The 20,448-nt window shown below is 41.5% G+C and overlaps 1 protein-coding gene across 1 annotated transcript; it reads right to left on the reverse strand.

Annotated features, from left to right (window-relative positions):
• Positions 1 to 1,656: 1,656 nt before the first annotated feature.
• Positions 1,657 to 20,227, reverse strand: LOC128700904 (uncharacterized). The gene is made up of 2 exons (XM_053794388.2): positions 17,695 to 20,227; positions 1,657 to 2,459 (listed from the first exon to the last, which is right to left on the reverse strand). The coding sequence occupies exons 1-2, from the start codon at positions 17,813 to 17,815 to the stop codon at positions 1,666 to 1,668; spliced, it is 915 nt and encodes a 304-aa protein (XP_053650363.1). The 5' UTR covers positions 17,816 to 20,227; the 3' UTR covers positions 1,657 to 1,665.
• Between the last annotated feature and the right edge of the window lie 221 nt (positions 20,228 to 20,448).

The following is a 20,448-nucleotide window of genomic DNA, read 5'->3' on the forward strand; positions in this document are numbered from 1 at the left end:
GGCATTTCGGGTAGACTAAGATTAATTCAAAACTCAAAATTGGTACAGATTATGGAACATATTGGTATTAAGGCAAATTAACTGCATTGCAGTTCGTAAATTTAGCACTGTGAATAGTTTTGTCTTGGTACAATATTGGAGTATCACAGGCAAACTTATGACTGGTTAAGATTCATTAGGTAATAGATGTGAAATAAATGGTATTAAATACCGACACAGTGGAAATATAAACACATATGCAGTATAATGTGATCCTTTATTGACAACGTTTCACCCACACAGTGGGTGTGACTTGAAAAAGCCCACTGTGTGGGTGAAACGTTGTGATGAATGGTTTGAAAAACCGACAAGTTGAAGATTGAGACACTTATGCAGCATATGGGAATCTTTATTCAGGAAACGTTTCGCCACACAGTGGCTTCATCAGTCCATACAAAGAGGAAGGCGTAAGGAGAGGAGGAGTATGAGGTAATCAGTCCCTCGGCCTGGAGTCGATGTGTTCAGTCCATCAATAATGGATCACATTATACTGCATGTGTGTTTATATTTCCAGGTAATAGATGTATTACGTATTTCTGTTTATAGTCAATTGGGTGAGTGTAAGTGCGAATTGTGGGGAATCACAGATATCAAGGTTGTTTTTGTGTGTGTATGATACAACAGAATAGGTGGATTTCATGTAGTTAGCTGACGCTGGGGTGTGTCAGGGAGATGTTTTCTAACGGCAGTTTTGAAAGTGATGGTTGTGTCTGCAATTCTAGAGTTTTCAGGTAGGGAGTTCCAAATTTTAGGCCATTTTATGTACATTGAATTTTTGTATAGGTTTAGCCGGACACGGGGAATGTTTATAGGGATGTTTGTGTCTGGTGTTAGGCCTGTGAGTCCTGTCACAACTATCAAGAAAGTGTTTGAGGTCAGGGTTAATACTGGAATTCAAGATCCTGTAAATGTAGGTTGTGCATTAAAATGGTATAAAATACCGACAGGTTGTTAGGTAAGACACATATGCAACAGTTAGGTATCTTTATTATGAAACGTTTCGCCTACACAGTAGGCTTCTTCAGTCAAGTACAGAAAAGTTGATAGAAGCAGAAGATACTTGAAGACGATGTAATCAGTCCATCACCCTTAAAGTTTTGAGGTGGTCAGTCCCTCAGTCTGGAGAAGAGCATTGTTCCATAGTATGAAACAATATGTTTCATATTGTTTCATAGTACTGAGGGACTGACCACCTCAAAACTTTAAGGGTGATGGACTGATTACATCGTCTTCAAGTATCTTCTGCTTCTATCAACTTTTCTGTACTCGACTGAAGAAGCCTACTGTGTAGGCGAAACGTTTCATAATAAAGATACCTAACTGTTGCATATGTGTCTTACCTAACAAATGTAGGTTGTACAATAGTAAGTGTGGATGTTCTGGACAGTAAGTTTACATTTATGGAGAGTGGGGGGAGGGAGGTGTTGCCTGGGATTGGATTGTGTGATTATTCTTACTGGACCTCACATGGGACCTTAAACTCTCTTGAATTCTGTACTAACCTAGTTAGGTCGAGTCACAGCTGTATTTCACCGAAATACAGGCGAAATTCACATCAACTTGTCGGTACTGTTTACCATTATCACCCACGTAAACATCAGAAATAAAACAACGTACTAAACATCATTATATATTTTTTGTTATTACATAACTTATCAGCTGTGGTTTAGATTTCCTATTCTGGATTGTTTTAGTTATTATTAATACTATGATTATAAATGAAGCTAATAGTAATATTGGTACTAGAATTGACGCCTTCGTTAGATGCGAAGCTGTATGTGACATATATATGGTGACAGATGAGTTACTGACTGCGTCAGGTGTGGTTGACATATATGTAGTGGAAGATGAATTGTCTTCTTCAGGTGTGGTTGACATATATGTAGTGGAAGATGAATTCTCTTCTTCAGGTGTGGTTGACATATATGTAGTGGAAGTTGAATTATTGTCTTCTTCAGGTGTGGTTGACATATATGTAGTAAAGGTCGAGTCGTTGTCTTCTTCAGATGACACATATGTTGTAGTTGAATTACTCATTTCCTCAGGTGTAGGTGACGTATATATAGATGAGTAACTGTCTTCCATAAGTGTAGGTGACACATATGTACTTAATGACGTGGTGTCTCCTTCAGGTGTAAGTGACATATATGTTGTAAGAGACGAGTTATCTTTCCCATGTGTGAGTGGCATATGTTTTAAACGATATAGGTCAATTTCCTCACCAGGTGTAAGTGGCATATGTTTGGGACGATGTGAGATATTTTCTTCATTTGGTGGCATGTATTTCAGACTTGGATTACTTTCTTGACTAGTCGACTGCGGCATATATTTACCACTAGATAGAATACTTGCTTCCACAATGTTTGGTGACTCTTGAAGAAGCAGGTCAGGCAGGTACTTGGCTCCAGGCATCACAGATTCTGTGAACGAAACAATACTGTGAATTATAATGTACCATGTTAGAAAAGTGCATGAAATAAGTGCGCAGACAGTGTCTGCTTCGTGTCCACATTGTTTCGATTCGGAGAAGTGGCTTATAAGCCATTCACTGTCTTCTCTGTTGAGGGACGACCATGGAGCTCGTCTCAGTAATTAGATTACAATCAAGGAAGCTTTCGACACTGACTCCTTTAGTAAGGAAGAGGCAGATGAACTAGTAACCACTGTGATGTTGTTCAAGAGACTTGAACGTTAAATTGCATATGCACTGGGTTGTTGGAATGGAGTCCAGGAAGTGTCGACAACTACACTGGTAACAGAGCAACAACACATGTCGGTTAATTTACCTTCAGGCAAGAAACTCGAGGGTTTGGGGGGCTCGGGTCTGCAGACAACGAGGGCGACCCCCGTCAGGAGCAGCAAAGAAACTGACATGTTGATCCTTGAGCACAGTGTTTCTGAGTCCTATATAATTAGCCTACGTCGCCGCTTTATATAGTCTTCGCAGGCCATACAATTATGACAGGTCCCACTAGATGGATGTGCGATGAGAGGTAGTCACATGAACTCCGTCCCGATGATAACAGGAATTATATGCCCGTCCTTCTCTAACACAACCCTTCTCACTATTTTTAAAGCTGATCAGAGTTTTACTCTGTCTTGAATGACTATTTGGCTGATGTATAGGAGACATGTAAATCAGATGCTCAGGATCTGTAAATGTGTGTACAGGTCACCACTAAGCTCCTCTTTCAGCTGCTGGTACAGTTGGTAGATAAGACACATAGGTAACATTTAGGCAACTTTATTCCGAAACGTTTCGCCTACACAGTAGGCTTCTTCAGTCGAGTTGGACTGAACACATCAGCTCCAGGTTGAGGGACTGATTACCTCATTCTCCTCCTCTCCTTATGCCTTCCTCTTTGTATTGGACTGAAGAAGCCACTGTGTGGCGAAACGTTTCCTGAATAAAGATTCCCATATGCTGCATAAGTGTCTCAATCTTCAACGAGTACAGAAAAGTTGATAGAAGCAGAAGAGACTTGAAGACGATGTAATCAGTCCATCACCCTTAGTTCCATTACTACTACTACTGATTGAACATTAAAATGGTATAAAATACCGACAGGTTGTTAGGTAAGACACATATGCAACAGTTAGGTATCTTTATTATGAAACGTTTCGCCTACACAGTAGGCTTCTTCAGTCAAGTACAGAAAAGTTGATTGAAGCAGAAGATACTTGAAGACGATGTAATCAGTCCATCACCCTTAAAGTTTTGAGGTGGTCAGTCCCTCAGTCTGGAGAAGAGCATTGTTCCATAGTATGAAACAATATGAGGGACTGACCACCTCAAAACTTTAAGGGTGATGGACTGATTACATCGTCTTCAAGTATCTTCTGCTTCAATCAACTTTTCTGTACTTGACTGAAGAAGCCTACTGTGTAGGCGAAACGTTTCATAATAAAGATACCTAACTGTTGCATATGTGTCTTACCTAACACACTACTACTACTACTACTACTACCACCTCTACCCACGCGTCACCTCACCTGATTCCTGCCATTATATATATATATATATATATATATATATATATATATATATATATATATATATATATATATATATATATATATATATATGTTTTCTTAGTTTTCTCTGTATTAGGACTGAAGAAGTCACTCGTTTGTGTGCTCTCTGTGAATCTGAACCAGGATGCCCTCTCTTGAGCAGCTTTACCAGCAGCTGAGAGAAGAACTCAGAGTTGCTAAACTGGAGATACGGCGATTAACGGAGGAGAACAAGAGGATTCGTAGTAATCCTCCTGTTGTGAGTCCCCAGGTTAAGAGGGGAGCTTGGTCAGTGGCCGGGCAACATGGAACCAAGCTGAAGATCAAGAAAACGGTTGGAGAGGCGGAAACAACGAGAAACCAGAAGACTACCGTGGAAACTTCCAACTCATTCTCGGTGCTACCTGACGAATGTGAGTGTCCTGCTGGGAATGCCACAACGAGCACCAAAGAAGCATTGGCAGACGTGAGTAAGACATCCCTAGATACCCCAACGAAGACCATCGAGAACGTCTTGACGAATTCTACAAGTGGTGTAATGCTACCTGGCGAATGTGAGTCGACTACTCGGAGCATCACGACGGACGACGCCAAGGAAGGTAAAAACATTGTTGTTGTTGGGGATAGCCAGATTAGGTACATGGATAGGGCATTCTGTTTGAAGGATAGGAGTAGGAGGCAGAGAGTGTGTTTTCCTGGGGCTGGGATGAAGGATATTGTTAGCCGTCTGGATGACATCATGAGAGGTAATGGGAGCAATCCTATTATCTGTCTCAGTGCTGGAGGCAACGATGTTGGCAGACATAGGAGGGAGGACCTGATTAGCAGGTATAGGTCAGCAATAGAGATAATTAGGAGGAAGGGTGGGAAACCTGTCATATGTGGCATTTTGCCAAGGAGAGGAGTTGGAAATGAATGGTTGTCCAGAGCAATTGGTGTCAATTGCTGGCTGGACAAGTACTGTAAGGAAAATGCGGTAACATTCATTGACAACTGGGACCTCTTCTATGGCAGAAATGACATGTATGCCAGGGATGGGGTTCACTTATCTAGGTGTGGGGTGGGAGCACTGGCCAACGCAGTGGAGGGAGCTGTTAGGTCTTTAAACTAGGAATAGTTAGTGGTATGGGTTTTGGCGGGAAAACTGTGAAGTCGCAGGGTAGTAACATGAGTACTAGGAGAACTAGTAATAGGCAAAATGAAGTGGATATTGGAAAGCCAGTGGCACTAATTGACAAGGACAGTAATAAGTTTAGTGGAATAACAGAAAGGAGCAGGAAGGGTAAAGAGAGTGGAGGGTCCTTAAGTATATATTACACAAATAGTCGCAGTGCTAGGAATAAGATGGACGAGTTGAGACTAGTTGCTAGTGCAGGTAACATAGATGTATTTGCCATTACTGAGACGTGGTTTAATTCAAAAAGTCGGGACATGCCTGCAGAATGTCACATTCAGGGTTTTAAATTGTTCCAAGTAGATAGAAGTATCGGGAAGGGGGGTGGGGTGGCATTGTATGTCCGAGATCGCTTGAACTGTTGCATAAAAACGGGTATTAAGTCTGAAGTAACACATACAGAGTCTGTTTGGATAGAATTTTCAGAGGGGCATGAAAAATTAATTTTAGGTGTGATATACCGTCCCCCAAATTTAGATAGGGACCAAGGGAGACTACTATGGGAGGAAATTGTTAGGGCCACAAGGCACGATAATGTAGTAATTCTAGGAGACTTTAACTTTAGTCATATTGATTGGAATTTCTTGACTGGGAATTTAGAATCATACGATTTCTTAGAAGTAGTTCAGGATTGTTTTTTGAAGCAGTTTGTGACAGAACCTACAAGGGGAAATAACCTGCTTGACTTAGTTCTGGCAAACAATGAATCCCTTGTTAATAATTTAGAAGTTTCAGAGGAACTGGGTGCTAGCGACCACAAATCAATTACATTTAGAATTGAATGGAAGTATGATAGTAGGGATAACTCAGTAACAGTCCCAGATTTTCGCTTAGCAGATTACGATGGGCTTAGAGAACACTTATCATCTGTTGACTGGGGTAACGAAGAGAGCTATCAATATGACAGTTTTCTGAACACAATACATGCTGCTCAAAGAACGTTTATCCCTTATAAGGAAATTAGATCAAATAGAAATGACCCAAAATGGATGAATAATAGGCTGAAATATCTACTAGGGCATAAGAAAGGAATTTATAGGCGTATCAAAAGAGGCGAGGGTCATCTTATGAATCAGTATATTGACATTAAGAGGGACATTAAAAAGGGGATAAGAAAAGCTAAAAGGGACTATGAAATTAAAGTTGCTAGGGATTCTAAAACTAACCCAAAAAGTTTTTTCCAGGTATATAGAACAAAAGTCAGAGATAAGATAGGTCCCCTTAAAAATAACTATGGGCATCTTACTGACAAAGAGAATGAAATGTGCTGGATTTTAAATAATTATTTTCTCTCGGTTTTTACACAGGAAGACACTAATAATATTCCGGTAATTAATTTTTATAGTGGATCAGAAGAAGATAAATTATGTAACATCACAGTCACTAGTGAAATGGTTGTGAAGCAGATAGACCGACTGAAGCAAAATAAGTCACCGGGTCCTGATGAGGTTTTTTCAAGGGTTCTTAAGGAATGCAAAATGGAAGTCTGTGAACCATTAACTAATATTTTTAATTTATCTCTTCAAACAGGTGTAGTGTCTGATATGTGGAAGATGGCGAATGTAATTCCTATTTTTAAAACAGGGGACAAGTCGTTACCGTCAAATTACCGCCCAATAAGCCTGACCTCAATTGTAGGCAAATTACTAGAGTCAATTATAGCTGAGATTATAAGAAGCCATCTCGATAAGCATAGCCTGATTAATGATACTCAGCATGGATTCACAAGAGGCCGGTCTTGTCTAACTAATTTATTAACTTTCTTCAGTAAAGCTTTTGAGGCTGTTGACCATGATAAAGAATTTGATATTATTTACTTAGATTTTAGTAAGGCATTTGATAGAGTTCCGCACCAAAGACTGTTGAAGAAAGTAGCAGCTCATGGCATTGGGGGAAGGGTGCTCTCGTGGATCGAGTCATGGCTCACAGACAGGAAGCAGAGAGTGTCCATAAATGGGGTTAAATCCGAGTGGGGATCAGTTACAAGTGGCGTTCCACAGGGATCAGTCTTGGGCCCGTTGTTGTTTATAATATATATCAATGATCTTGATGAAGGAATTACTAGTGATATGAGCAAATTCGCTGATGACACGAAGATAGGTAGGATAATTGATTCAAACGTAGATGTTAGGGAACTTCAGGAGGATTTAGACAAACTTTACTCTTGGTCAGAAAAGTGGCAGATGCAGTTCAATGTAGATAAATGCAAGGTTCTGAAGCTCGGGAGTGTCCATAACCCTAGCACTTATAAGTTAAATAATGTAGAACTTAGCCATACAGATTGCGAAAAGGACTTGGGGGTTATGGTAAGCAGCAACCTTAAACCAAGACAGCAATGCCTAAGCGTACGTAATAAGGCAAATAGATTACTGGGATTTATATCAAGAAGTGTAAGCAACAGAAGTCCAGAGGTCATACTGCAGCTTTATACATCATTAGTAAGGCCTCACCTAGATTATGCAGCTCAATTCTGGTCTCCATATTACAGAATGGACATAAATTCGTTAGAAAACATTCAGCGTAGGATGACTAAATTAATACATAGCATTAGAAATCTTCCTTATGAAGAAAGATTGAAGACTCTTAAGTTACATTCACTTGTTAGACGAAGAATGAGGGGAGACCTGATCGAAGTGTATAAGTGGAAGATAGGTATTAATAAAGGGGATATTAACAAGGTCTTGAGGATATCTCTCCAAGAGAGAACCCGCAGTAATGGATTTAAATTAGATAAGTTTAGATTTAGAAAGGACATAGGAAAGTATTGGTTTGGAAATAGGGTAGTTGATGAGTGGAACAGTCTACCTAGTTGGGTTATTGAGGCTAGGACTTTGGGTAGTTTCAAATTTAGGTTGGATAAGTACATGAGTGGGAGGGGTTGGATTTGAGAGGGGCTTGCACATCGGAGCATGTTTCTTGGGTGGCATTGAAAATTGGGTTGGTCAAATGTTTGTTAGTGGGATGAATTGTAAAGGACCTGCCTAGTATGGGCCAACAGGCTTGCTGCAGTGTTCCTCTTTTCTTATGTTCTTATGTTCTTATAAATGTCCTGAACTGTACATAAGTGTCTTTTTCCACATCTTGTCGGTATCACCATACCATTTCCTCGACTGAAGAAGCCTACTGTGTAGGCGAGACGTTTCGGAATAAAGTTGCCTATGTTCCTTATGAAGAAAGATTGAAGACTCTTAAGTTACATTCACTTGTTAGACGAAGAATGAGGGGAGACCTGATCGAAGTGTATAAGTGGAAGATAGGTATTAATAAAGGGGATATTAACAAGGTCTTGAGGATATCTCTCCAAGAGAGAGCCCGCAGTGGTGGATTTGGGTTGGATAAGTTTGGATTTAGAGGGGACATAGGAAAGTGTTGGTTTGGAGGTAGGGTGGTGGATGAGTGGAACAGTCTGCCTAGTTGGGTTGTTGAGGCTGGGACTTTGGGTAGTTTCAGGTTTGGGTTGGATAGGTACATGAGTGGGATGGGTTGGATTTGAGTGGGACTTGCACATCGGAGCTTATTTCTTGGGTAGCATTGAAAATTGGGTAGGTCAAATGTTTGTTAGTGGGATGAATTGTAAAGGACCTGCCTAGTATGGGCCAACAGGCCTGCTGCAGTGTTCCTCCTTTCTTATGTTCTTATGTGTCTTACCTACCCACTCAAATTCAACGCCTCTCACTCATGTATTTATCTAACATAAATTTGAAGCTATCCAAGTTTTTGGCTTCAGTGGCCCTACTTGGCAGAACATAAGAATGGACGAACACTGCAGAAGGTCTACTGGCCCATACAAGGCAGGTCCTTATCAAAAATCACAGACGTATTTGTCCAACTTCCCAAAGGTACCCAAGAATTTAGAAATTAAGACACGTGCAACATCTGGGTATCTTTATTGTAGACGTTTCGCCTACTCCTAGGTTGAGGGACTGATTACCTCATCTTCTGTACATAGTTTTACTGTCAAGTTATGTCCTAGAATTTGTATTGATAAAGCCACTGGATGGCGAAACGTCTACAATAAAGATACCCAGATGTTGCACATGTGTCTTAATCTCATTTTGTCGGTATTATATACCATTCGTACACAACCCAAGAATTTACTCCAGTATTCCAGACGCCAGTCAAACCCAGCCCCCCACCCCCTTCATATATCTGTCCAATTTCTTTGTAAATCTACCCAGGGTCCTAGCCTCTATCACCCTACTCAGATTGTTCCAACCATCCATAACTCTGAAAACCAATACTTACATATGCCCTTTCTAAATCTAAATTTATCTAACTTGAATCCGTTATATTTGGTTCTTACCTGGTTCGATTATTATTATTATAATCAATGGGGAAGCGCTAAACCCGGAGGATTATACAGCGCCTGTGGGGTGGATGGAATGTATAAGAACATAAGAATGTAGGAACACTGCAGAAGGCCTACTGGCCCATACGAGGCAGGCCCTTATCAAAACGACATCTACCTAAAGCTACTCAAGAAATAACTCCCGTACCCCTTAACACCAATCAAACCCAGCCCCTCCCACTCATATATTTGTCCAGTCTCTTCTTAAAGCTACCCAAGGTCCTAGCCTCTATCACCCCACTGGGAAGACTGTTCCACGCATCTACAACTCTCTTAGAAAACCAGTACTTACCTATGTCCTTTCTAAATCTAAATTTATCCAACTTAAATCCATTATTCCTGGTTCTTACCTGGTTCGACACCCTCAGTACTTTATTAATGTCTCCCTTGTTTATGCCCGTCATCCACTTATACACTTCAATGATATCTCCCCTTATACACTTCAATTAGGGAACTGGAGCACAGATCCAGTTCCCTAAATCAAGAGCCCCTCACCAGCATCAAGGAACCTTCCTTGAGGGGCTTACCTGATTCTACAAGATTGATGGACTGAACACATCGACTCCTGGCCGAGGGACTGATTACCTCATACTCCTCCTCCCCTTACGCCTTCCTCTTTGTATTGGACTGATGAAGCCACTGTGTGGCGAAACGTTTCATAAGAACATAAGAACATAAGAATGTAGGAACACTGCAGAAGGCCTACTGGCCCATACGAGGCAGGTCCTTATCAAAACGACATCTACCTAAAGCTACTCAAGAAACAACTCCCGCACCCCCCAACACCAATCAAACCCAGCCCCTCCCGCTCATATATTTGTCCAGTCTCTTCTTAAAGCTACCCAAGGTCCTAGCCTCTATCACCCCACTGGGAAGACTGTTCCACGCATCTACAACTCTGTTAGAAAACCAGTACTTACCTATGTCCTTTCTAAATCTAAATTTATCCAACTTAAATCCATTATTCCTGGTTCTTACCTGGTTCGACACCCTCAGTACTTTATTAATGTCTCCCTTGTTTATGCCCGTCATCCACTTATACACTTCAATGATATCTCCCCTCATTCTACGCCTCTCCAGAGAGTGGAGATTTAAGGCTTTAAGTCTATCTTCATACGGGAGGTTCCTTACACAGTAAATCATTTTAGTCATTCTTCTCTGTATGTTCTCTAATGAGTCTATGTCCATCCTGAAGTAAGGGGACCAAAACTGAGCAGCATAATCCAAATGAGGCCTCACTAGTGATGTATAGAGCTGTAAAATAACTTTTGGACTTCTGTTACTTATACTTCTTGAGACAAATCCAAGCAACCTGTTGGCCCTGTTGCGCACACTGAGGCACTGCTGTCTTGGCTTTAGATTTCTGCTTACCATGACTCCCAAGTCTTTTTCACATTCTGTATGACCAAGCTCTACTTCACCTAGATTATAGCTTCGAGGGTTATTTTCATTACCAAGGGCAAGTACCTTACACTTATCCACATTAAACTTCATCTGCCATTTCTCAGACCAAGACATTAATTTGTTCAAATCGTCCTGGAGCTCATTGATATCCTCCTCAGAGTGAATTATACGGCCTATCTTTGTATCATCAGCAAACTTACTCATGTCACTAGTAATCCCTTCATCAAGGTCATTAATGTAAATTACGAACAAGAGAGGGCCTAAAACTGATCCTTGTGGAACGCCACTAGTGACTAATCCCCATTCAGATTTCACTCCATTAATGGTAACTCTCTGCTTTCTATTGGTAAGCCATGCCTCAATCCATGCTAGAACTTTACCTCCTATACCATGAGCTGCCACTTTTCTTAAGTCTCTCTTGTGAGGTACTCTGTCGAAGGCTTTATTAAAATCCAAATAAACAATATCATATTCCTTATCACTGTCAACTGCCTCAAATGTTCTATTGAAGAACGTCAGTAAGTTTGTCAGGCAGGAACGACCTCTCGTGAATCCATGCTGAGATTCATTTATCAAGTTATGCTCTTCAAGGTGACTTCTGATAATGTCAGCTATAAATGATTCTAATAACTTGCCCACTATAGATGTCAGGCTTATTGGACGGTAATTTGAAGGAGTGGACTTATCCCCTGATTTGAATATAGGAACCACATTAGCTATCTTCCACAACTCTGGCACAACACTTGTAAGGATGGACGTATTGAATACACTCGTTAATGGCTGACTAAGCTCCATCTTGCATTCCTTAAGTACCCTTGAAAACAACTCATTGGGTCCCGGGGACTTATTTTGTTTCAGTTTGTCTATCTTTTAATAACCATGTCCCTCGTGACAGTAATATTAGTTAACTTGAATTCATCAGGAACCAAATAATTGTTAATTACTGGAATCTCATTTACATCTTCCTGTGTAAAAACTGACAAAAAATAGTCATTAAATAAGGAACACATTTCCAGTTCATTATCCGTCAGCTGTCCATTCCCAGATTTCAGAGGTCCTACTTTTTCCTTCACCTTCGTCCTATACACTTGAAAGAACCCCTTTGGATTAGTCTTTGATTCATTAGCAACTCTAATTTCATAGTCACGTTTAGCCTTTCTAATCGCTTTTTTTACTTCTCTTTTAAGCTGAACATATTGGTCAGTAAAGTTAACCTCTCCTCTTCTGATGCGCCTATAAATTCCCCTTTTCTCCCCTAATAGATGCTTTAGCCTCCTGTTAACCCATTTGGGATCGTTATTATTAGACCTAATTTCTCTCTGGGGAATGTATATACTCTGGGCACTGTGTACATTATTTAGAAAACAATCATAAAAGCAGATCTCTTCATATTCATAAGTATGATTATCGTCAATAAAATCATTAGCTAGATAACCCCAATCAAGATTAGACAGATGTTCCCTAAGTCCATTATAATCGGCAGAACGAAAATCGGGGATTTTTACTGTATTATCATTATTCTTGCATTCCCAATTAATGCTAAAGGTGATGGATTTGTGATCACTTGCGCCAAGCTCTTCAGTGATCTCCAGATTATTCACGAGTGTTTCCTTATTTGACAAGACTAGGTCTAGCAAATTATTACCCCTGGTAGGTTCAGTTACACTCTGTTTCAGAAAACAGTCCTGAACTGTTTCCATGAAGTCACTGGACTCTAGATTACCTGTCAAAGAATTCCAGTCAATTTGGCTAAAGTTAAAGTCCCCTACTATGACTACGTTACTGTGTCCAGAAGCCCTAACAATTTCGTCCCAATGAAGTCTCCCTCTATCGTGATCCAAGCCTGGAGGTCGGTATATTACACCTTAGAATTAGTTTTTCTTGACCCTCCACGAACTCTACCCAAACAGACTCTGTTACTGCTCCATCTATTTTTATACCTGTTTTTATGCAACAATTAATATTTTCTCGAACATACAATGCAACTCCTCCCCCCTTCCCATTACATCTATCCACATTGAATAACTTAAATCCCTGAATATTACACTCAGCAGTCATATCCCGACTCTTTAAATCATACCACGTTTCAGTTAATGCAATGATATCAAAGTTCCCAGCACATGCTACCAAACGTAGTTCATTAATTTTATTTCTTGCACTTCGACTGTTAGCATAAAATACCATCATATGTTTTTTCTTCTGCACATTTTTCCTATTCATCTTTGTTTTTACACAATTTCTGAAATTATCATTACCCAGAGTTACTCCATTTATTTATTTATTTATTACAATTTGTGCACACATACAGAGGTACAAAAAAAAATACAGATAAGAGCAGCATGCCAAAGCCACTTATATTATGCATAGCATTACGGGCTGGCTTAAAATTAACTTAAGATTAACTAAGCAATGATGAAATCAGTGATAATACATTATTGTAAACAGATAACTATAAAGTACAAGTGAGTATTACAAAGACAGGTCATATGGTTGCATGTATTGTTGTACATTCAGTCGTATGGAGAATTCTGTTAGGTAGTTTATTTAAAAAAATAGTAAAGTTAGATTGGGTTTTAGGTTTAACATTTATGTGATATAATTGTGAGAAACATTTAAGATATACAATTTATAAGGTTCAGTTATTCAGTATTTATTTGGTTTTGGGTGAGTAAGTGATCTTTGAGAAGAGACTTGAATTTATAAACAGGTAGTGTTTCTTTTATATTTACAGGTAATGAATTCCAGATTTTAGGGCCTTTTATGTGCATTGAGTTTTTGCATAGTGTGAGATGGACACGAGGAACATCAAAGAGTGATCTGTGCCTTGTGTTATGGTCATGTGTTCTGTTGAGGTTGGCAAGGAGATGTTTGAGGGGAGGGTTAATATCAGAGTTAAGTGTTCTATGTATGTAATAGGTGCAGTAATAAGTATGGATGTTTTGTATGGTGAGTAGGTTTAGTGTATTGAATATTGGTGGAGTGTGCTGCCTGTAGTGAGAATTTGTTATCATTCTAACTGCAGCCTTTTGTTGGGTAATTAGTGGTCTGAGATGGTTAATTGTTGTTGAGCCCCATGCACAAATTCCATAGGTGAGATAGGGGTAAATAAGTGAGTGATATAGGGCCAGGAGGGCTGACTGTGGAGCATAGTACCGTATCTTCGATAGTATGCCTACAGTCTTGGAATTTTTTTTAGAAATTTGTTGTATATGTGTATATGTGTATGTGTATATGTGTTACTATTAAGATTCTTAATATCAGGGCATAAGTCAATATATCCATACTCATTATTAATCATTTCTAAACCCATACCTCTAACTAATCCTAGTTTAAAGTCCTAACAACCCCCTCAACTGAGTTAGCAAGAAAACCCACACCTGCCCTGGATAAGTGAACCCCATCCCTGGCATACATGTCATTTCGGCCATAGAAGTTGTCCCAGTTGTCAATGAATGGTACTGCATTATCCTTACAGTGTTTATCCAGCCAACAATTAACACCAATTGCTCTGGACAACCATTCATTACCAACACCTCTTCTTGGCAAAATGCCACATATAACAGGGCGCCCCCCCTTCTTCCTAATCATGTCTATAGCTGTCCTGAACTTTCTAACTAAATCCTCACTTCTACGCTTGCCTACATCATTGCCTCCAGCACTGAGGCAAATAATAGGATTGATCCCATTACCGTTCATGATGTTGTCAAGCCGGCTAACAATGTCCTCCATCCCAGCCCCAGGAAAGCATACCCTTTGTCTCCTACTCCTGTCCTTCAAGCAGAATGCCCTATCCATGTATCTAACCTGTATCACCAACAACAACAATATTCTTACCTTCCTTGTTGTCGTTCGTCGTGACGATCCCAGTAGTAGACTCACATTCGTCGGGTAGCACCGAGAATGCGTTGGAGGTTTCCACGGGAGTTTCCACAGCAGTCTCTTTCTTCTTCATCGTTTCTGGCTTTCCATTCGTCTTCTTGATCGGCTTACCTGATTCTACAAGATTGATGGACTGAACACATCGACTCCAGGCCGAGGGACTGATTACCTCATACTCCTCCTCTCCTTACGCCTTCCTCTTTGTATTGGACTGATGAAGCCACTGTGTGGCGAAACGTTTCCTGAATAAAGATTCCCATATGCTGCATAAGTGTCTCAATCTTATGTTCTTACGTTAACTCTGGCACAACACCAGTAAGGATGGCTAATGTGGTTCCTATATTCAAATCAGGGGATAAGTCCGGTCCTTCTAATTACCGTCCAATAAGCCTGACATCTATAGTGGGCAACTAATGTGACATTTTGAACATTAAAATGGTATAAAATACCGACAGGTTGTTAGGTAAGACACATAGGCAACAGTTAGGTATCTTTATTATTGTTTCAGACTATGGAACAATGCTCTTCTTTAGACTGAGGGACTGACCACCTCAAAACTTTAAGGGTGATGGACAGATTACATCGTCTTCAAGTCTCTTCTGCTTCTATCAACTTTTCTGTACTCGACTGAAGAAGCCTACTGTGTAGGCGAAACGTTTCGAAATAAAGATACCTAACTGTTGCATATGTGTCTTACCTAACAATGTGACATTTTATTGTGGCAACGTTTCACTCTCCAGGAGCTTTGCCAAGCCGTAATGACTTGACAAAGCTCCTGGAGAGTGAAACGTTGCCACAATAAAACGTCACATTAGTTTCACTTGTGTCCTTTTACTTTACATATTGTAATAAAGTTGGTAGAATTACCGACAATATGTAAAGTAAAAGGACGCAAGTGCAACTAATGTGACATTTATTGTGGCAACGTTTCGCTCTCCAGGAGCTTTATCAAGCCATTACAAACAATACATGGACACAGAGGGTATATAAAGGCTCAGAGTGAGGTGAATACTAGTGAGGTACCATTTCGATGTTCACTAGTGGTAGTAGTGAACCTCGACACCCGCCTCAATGAACACATATACGCATGTAGGAACGACAACTTAAACAACGCCTGTGTACAACACCGAAATTCCACCAATCATCTTATGAAATTCAGAGACGCCCAATTAGTGATAAAAGAAACTAATTTCCGCACAAGCAAGTGCCTTGAATCAGCACTGATCGCTGTTTCGAATACAATTAAACAAAACAACGGCAGCTTCACCATCTCCGAAGTCTTAGCAAGAATCCTCCTGAAAACAGTAAACCCTGCCATCACATAGTCTCTCCTGTTATACTACACAAAGCACAGAGAGTGAACACTGAAACAAGCTGCCTCATTCCAGTTTATATTTGTCCAACCTATTTTTATGTTACCCAAGTAATAGCTTTTATATCCTTTTACTCATGTACGAATTAATTGCTCTACCATATTGTATTACTTTTGTCACTACCACTACTACTACTACTACTACTACCACTAGTGAACATCGAAATGGTACCTCACTAGTATTCACCTCACTCTGAGCCTTTATATACCCTCTGTGTCCATGTATTGTTTGTAATGGCTTGATAAAGCTCCTGGAGAGCGAAACGTTGCCACAATAAATGTCACATTAGTTGCACTTGTGTCCTTTTACTTTACTTTACATATTGCTGACCTATACCTGCTGATCAGGTCCTCACTTCTACATCTGCCAACACAGCTGCCTCCAGTACTGAGACAGTAGGATTGCTCCCGTTACTTCTGGTTCAGAGGACATCTACAAGACCATCACTCGTCTACTGCCCGTCCCTATCCACTGACGCCTATATAACCGCCAGTCTTCTTGTCTTTGCTCCAGATTCTCCTCCACCACGATGCTGTGAACACTAACTCCAAGGCCGAGGGACTGATTACCTCATCTTTTGTATATAGTTCTACTGTCTTCATATTATGTCCTAGAAACTGTATTGATAAAGCCACTGGAGGGCGAAACGTCTACAATAAAGATATCCAGATGTTGCACATGTGTCTTAACTTTCATATTGTCGGTATTTTATACCTTTCTTGCACCCATTACTTCTCATGATGTAATGAATGGTTTTGAAAACCGACAAGTTGAAGTTTCAGACATTTTTGCACCATAAATAAAGATTCCCATATGGTGCATTAGTGTCTCAATCTTCACTTTTGATAAATTAGACACATGTGCAACTCTTGAGTATCTTTATTGAGGAAACGTTTCGCCACACAGTGGCTTCGTCAGTCCATACCGAGGAGAATCTTGAAGAACAGGAGGAGAATGAGGTAATCAGTCCCTCAACCTTGAGTCGATGTGGTCAGTCCATTAATCTTGAATAGAATACGGCATATAGGCGGAGAAGCAGCTTATAAACCGTAGGCAGGAGAGGTGCAGCAGAGGTAGGTGGTGTCACATTTGTTCAATATGCCGTATTCTATTCAAGATTGATGGACTGACCACATCGACTCAAGGTTGAGGGACTGATTACCTCATTCTCCTCCTGTTCTTCAAGATTCTCCTTGGTATGGACTGACGAAGCCACTGTGTGGCGAAACGTTTCCTCAATAAAGATACCCAGGAGTTGCACATGTGTCTAATTTATCAACATGTCGGTTCTCTGAACCATTCATCTACAATCTTCACTTCTCATGATGTTGTCCAGACGGCTAACAGTATCCTTCATCCCAGCCCCAGGAAAACACACCCTATGCCTCCTCTTCCCATTTCAAAAGAAAACTCCATATCCATAAACTTAATATGACTGTCTCCAACTTAAACAATGTTCTTACCTTGACTGTTGGTATGCATGATGTTCTCGACGGTCTTAGTAGAGATGGTCTTCATTGGGATGTCTTCACTGGCTGGCTTCACTGTGTCGTTAACAATGGTCCTTGTTGGAGCTATTTTCATTGGAGAATAATGGATGGTTGGTTCACATTCGTCTGATAACAAGGAAAAAGAGTTGTTGTCTTCACAGCAGTCTTCTGGACCCTCATCTTCAGTTTCGTCCCTTTAGTTCCGACTAGCATCCTTTCGTTGGTCCGATCACTGGCGACATTTTTCCGGGGATAATCCTTGTACATACCCTTCAGTCGTTGAATTTCTCTCCTTGCATCCGTTAATTCTGCCTTAAACTGAAGATATAGCTGTTCGTAGTCGAGGGAAGCCATCATCACAGGTAGCTAAGCTGGTCGTAGTCGAGGGAAGCCATCATCACAGGTAGCTAAGCTGGTCGTAGTCGAGGGAAGCCATCATCACAGGTAGCTAAGCTGGTCGTAGTCGAGGGAAGCCATCATCACAGGTAGCTAAGCTGGTCGTAGTCGAGGGAAGCCATCATCACAGGTAGCTAAGCTGGTCGTAGTCGAGGGAAGCCATCGTCACAGGTAGCTAAGCTGGTCGTAGTCGAGGGAAGCCATCATCACAGGTAGCTAAGCTGGTCGTAGTCGAGGGAAGCCATCATCACAGGTAGCTAAGCTGGTCGTAGTCGAGGGAAGCCATCATCACAGGTAGCTAAGCTGGTCGTAGTCGAGGGAAGCCATCATCACAGGTAGCTAAGCTGGTCGTAGTCGAGGGAAGCCATCATCACAGGTAGCTAAGCTGGTCGTAGTCGAGGGAAGCCATCATCACAGGTAGCTAAGCTGGTCGTAGTCGAGGGAAGCCATCATCACAGGTAGCTAAGCTGGTCGTAGTCGAGGGAAGCCATCATCACAGGTAGCTAAGCTGGTCGTAGTCGAGGGAAGCCATCGTCACAGGTAGCTAAGCTGGTCGTAGTCGAGGGAAGCCATCGTCACAGGTAGCTAAGCTGGTCGTAGTCCAGGGAAGCCATCATCACAGGTAGCTAAGCTGGTCGTAGTCGAGGGAAGCCATCATCACAGGTAGCTAAGCTGGTCGTAGTCGAGGGAAGCCATCAACACAGGTAGCTAAGCTGGTCGTAGTCGAGGGAAGCCATCAACACAAGTAGCTAAGAACGGAGAGCTCACTAGTCACGTCATGACAGAGTGACGGCCACGTCACAACTGAAACAATGTGACAATTAATTACTATTTTATGTTTTAAAATATTAATTACTGATGGGGGAATAGGTGACATGCTGTGCTAATGACCATAATGCAGTCGACAGGCTTTAAACTCCGTTAATTAACCATATAATATGTTTTAACAAAGAATCCGATTCACCTCAATGCAAATGCAGTTAAACATAATTTACAAGAACATAGTTATCTTAGCAATATATGTGTTGTAGAAAGTCGTTAATCTACTTAAAAATTATTGCTACACCAATGTGTATACAACATGTAAACACAAACTTGTAAATATACACATGTATGTACATGGTGAGTGTACATACATGACTGTGATGCAGGTACACTATTTAAGAAATTATTATGAGTGAAACTAAGATCAAAATTGTTGGGGCTGGGAGGATTAGCCACCCAGGATGTTCAGCTGCCTCCCAGCATACATAAGGGGGATTGCCAATAGACCCCTGGCTGTCTTCAAGACCCCTGGCTGTTATCAAGACTCTTGGCTGTCTTCAAGACCCCTGGCTGTCTTCTAGACCCATGGCTGTCTTCAAGACCCCTGGCTGTCTTCAAGACCCCTGGCTGTTTTCAAGACTCTTGGCTGTCTTCAAGACCCCTGGCTGTCTTCTAGACCCCTGGCTGTCTTCAAGACCCCTGGCTGTTTTCAAGACTCTTGGCTGTCTTCAAGACCCCTGGCTGCCTTCTAGACCCCTGGCTGTCTTCAAGACTTCTGGCTGTCTTCAAGACCCCTGGCTGCCTTCAAGACCTCTGGCTGCCTTCAAGACCCCTGGCTGTCTTCTAGTCCCCTGGCTGTCTTCTAGTCCCCTGGCTGTCTTCTAGTCCCCTGGCTGTCTTCTAGACCCCTGGCTGTCTTCAAGACTTCTGGCTGTCTTCTAGACCCCCGGCTGTCTTCTAGTCCCCTGGCTGTCTTCAAGACCTCTGGCTGCCTTCAAGACCCCTGGCTGTCTTCTAGACCCCTGGCTGTCTTCTAGACCCCTGGCTGTCTTCAAGACTTCTGGCTATCTTCTATACCCCTGGCTGTCTTCTATACCCCTGGCTGTCTTCTAGACCCCTGGCTGTCTTCAAGAGGGAGCTGGACAGATACCTATAAATCAGTACTTGGTTAGCCGGGCTATAATTCGTATGTTGGACTACGTGCAGCAGCAGTAACAGCCTGGTTGATCAGGCTCTGATCCACCAGGAAGCCTGGTGAAGGACTAGGCCACGGGGGCGTTGACCCTTCAACACACTCCAGGTAAGTAGGATAACACGGAGCGGGGAGGGTTAGTCATGCAGGATAACCCAGGGTGGGGAGGGTTAGCCATGCAGGATAACCCAGGGTGGGGAGGGTTAGCCATGCAGGATAACCCAGGGTGGGGAGGGTTAGCCATGCAGGATAACCCAGGGTGGGGAGGGTTAGCCATGCAGAATAACCCAGGGTGGGGAGGGTTAGCCATGCAGAATAACCCAGGGTGGGGAGGGTTAGCCATGCAGGATAACCCAGGGTAGGGAGGGTTAGCC

This window comes from Cherax quadricarinatus, chromosome 94 (genome assembly GCF_038502225.1).
Source record: "Cherax quadricarinatus isolate ZL_2023a chromosome 94, ASM3850222v1, whole genome shotgun sequence".
Classification (NCBI taxonomy): domain Eukaryota; kingdom Metazoa; phylum Arthropoda; class Malacostraca; order Decapoda; family Parastacidae; genus Cherax; species Cherax quadricarinatus.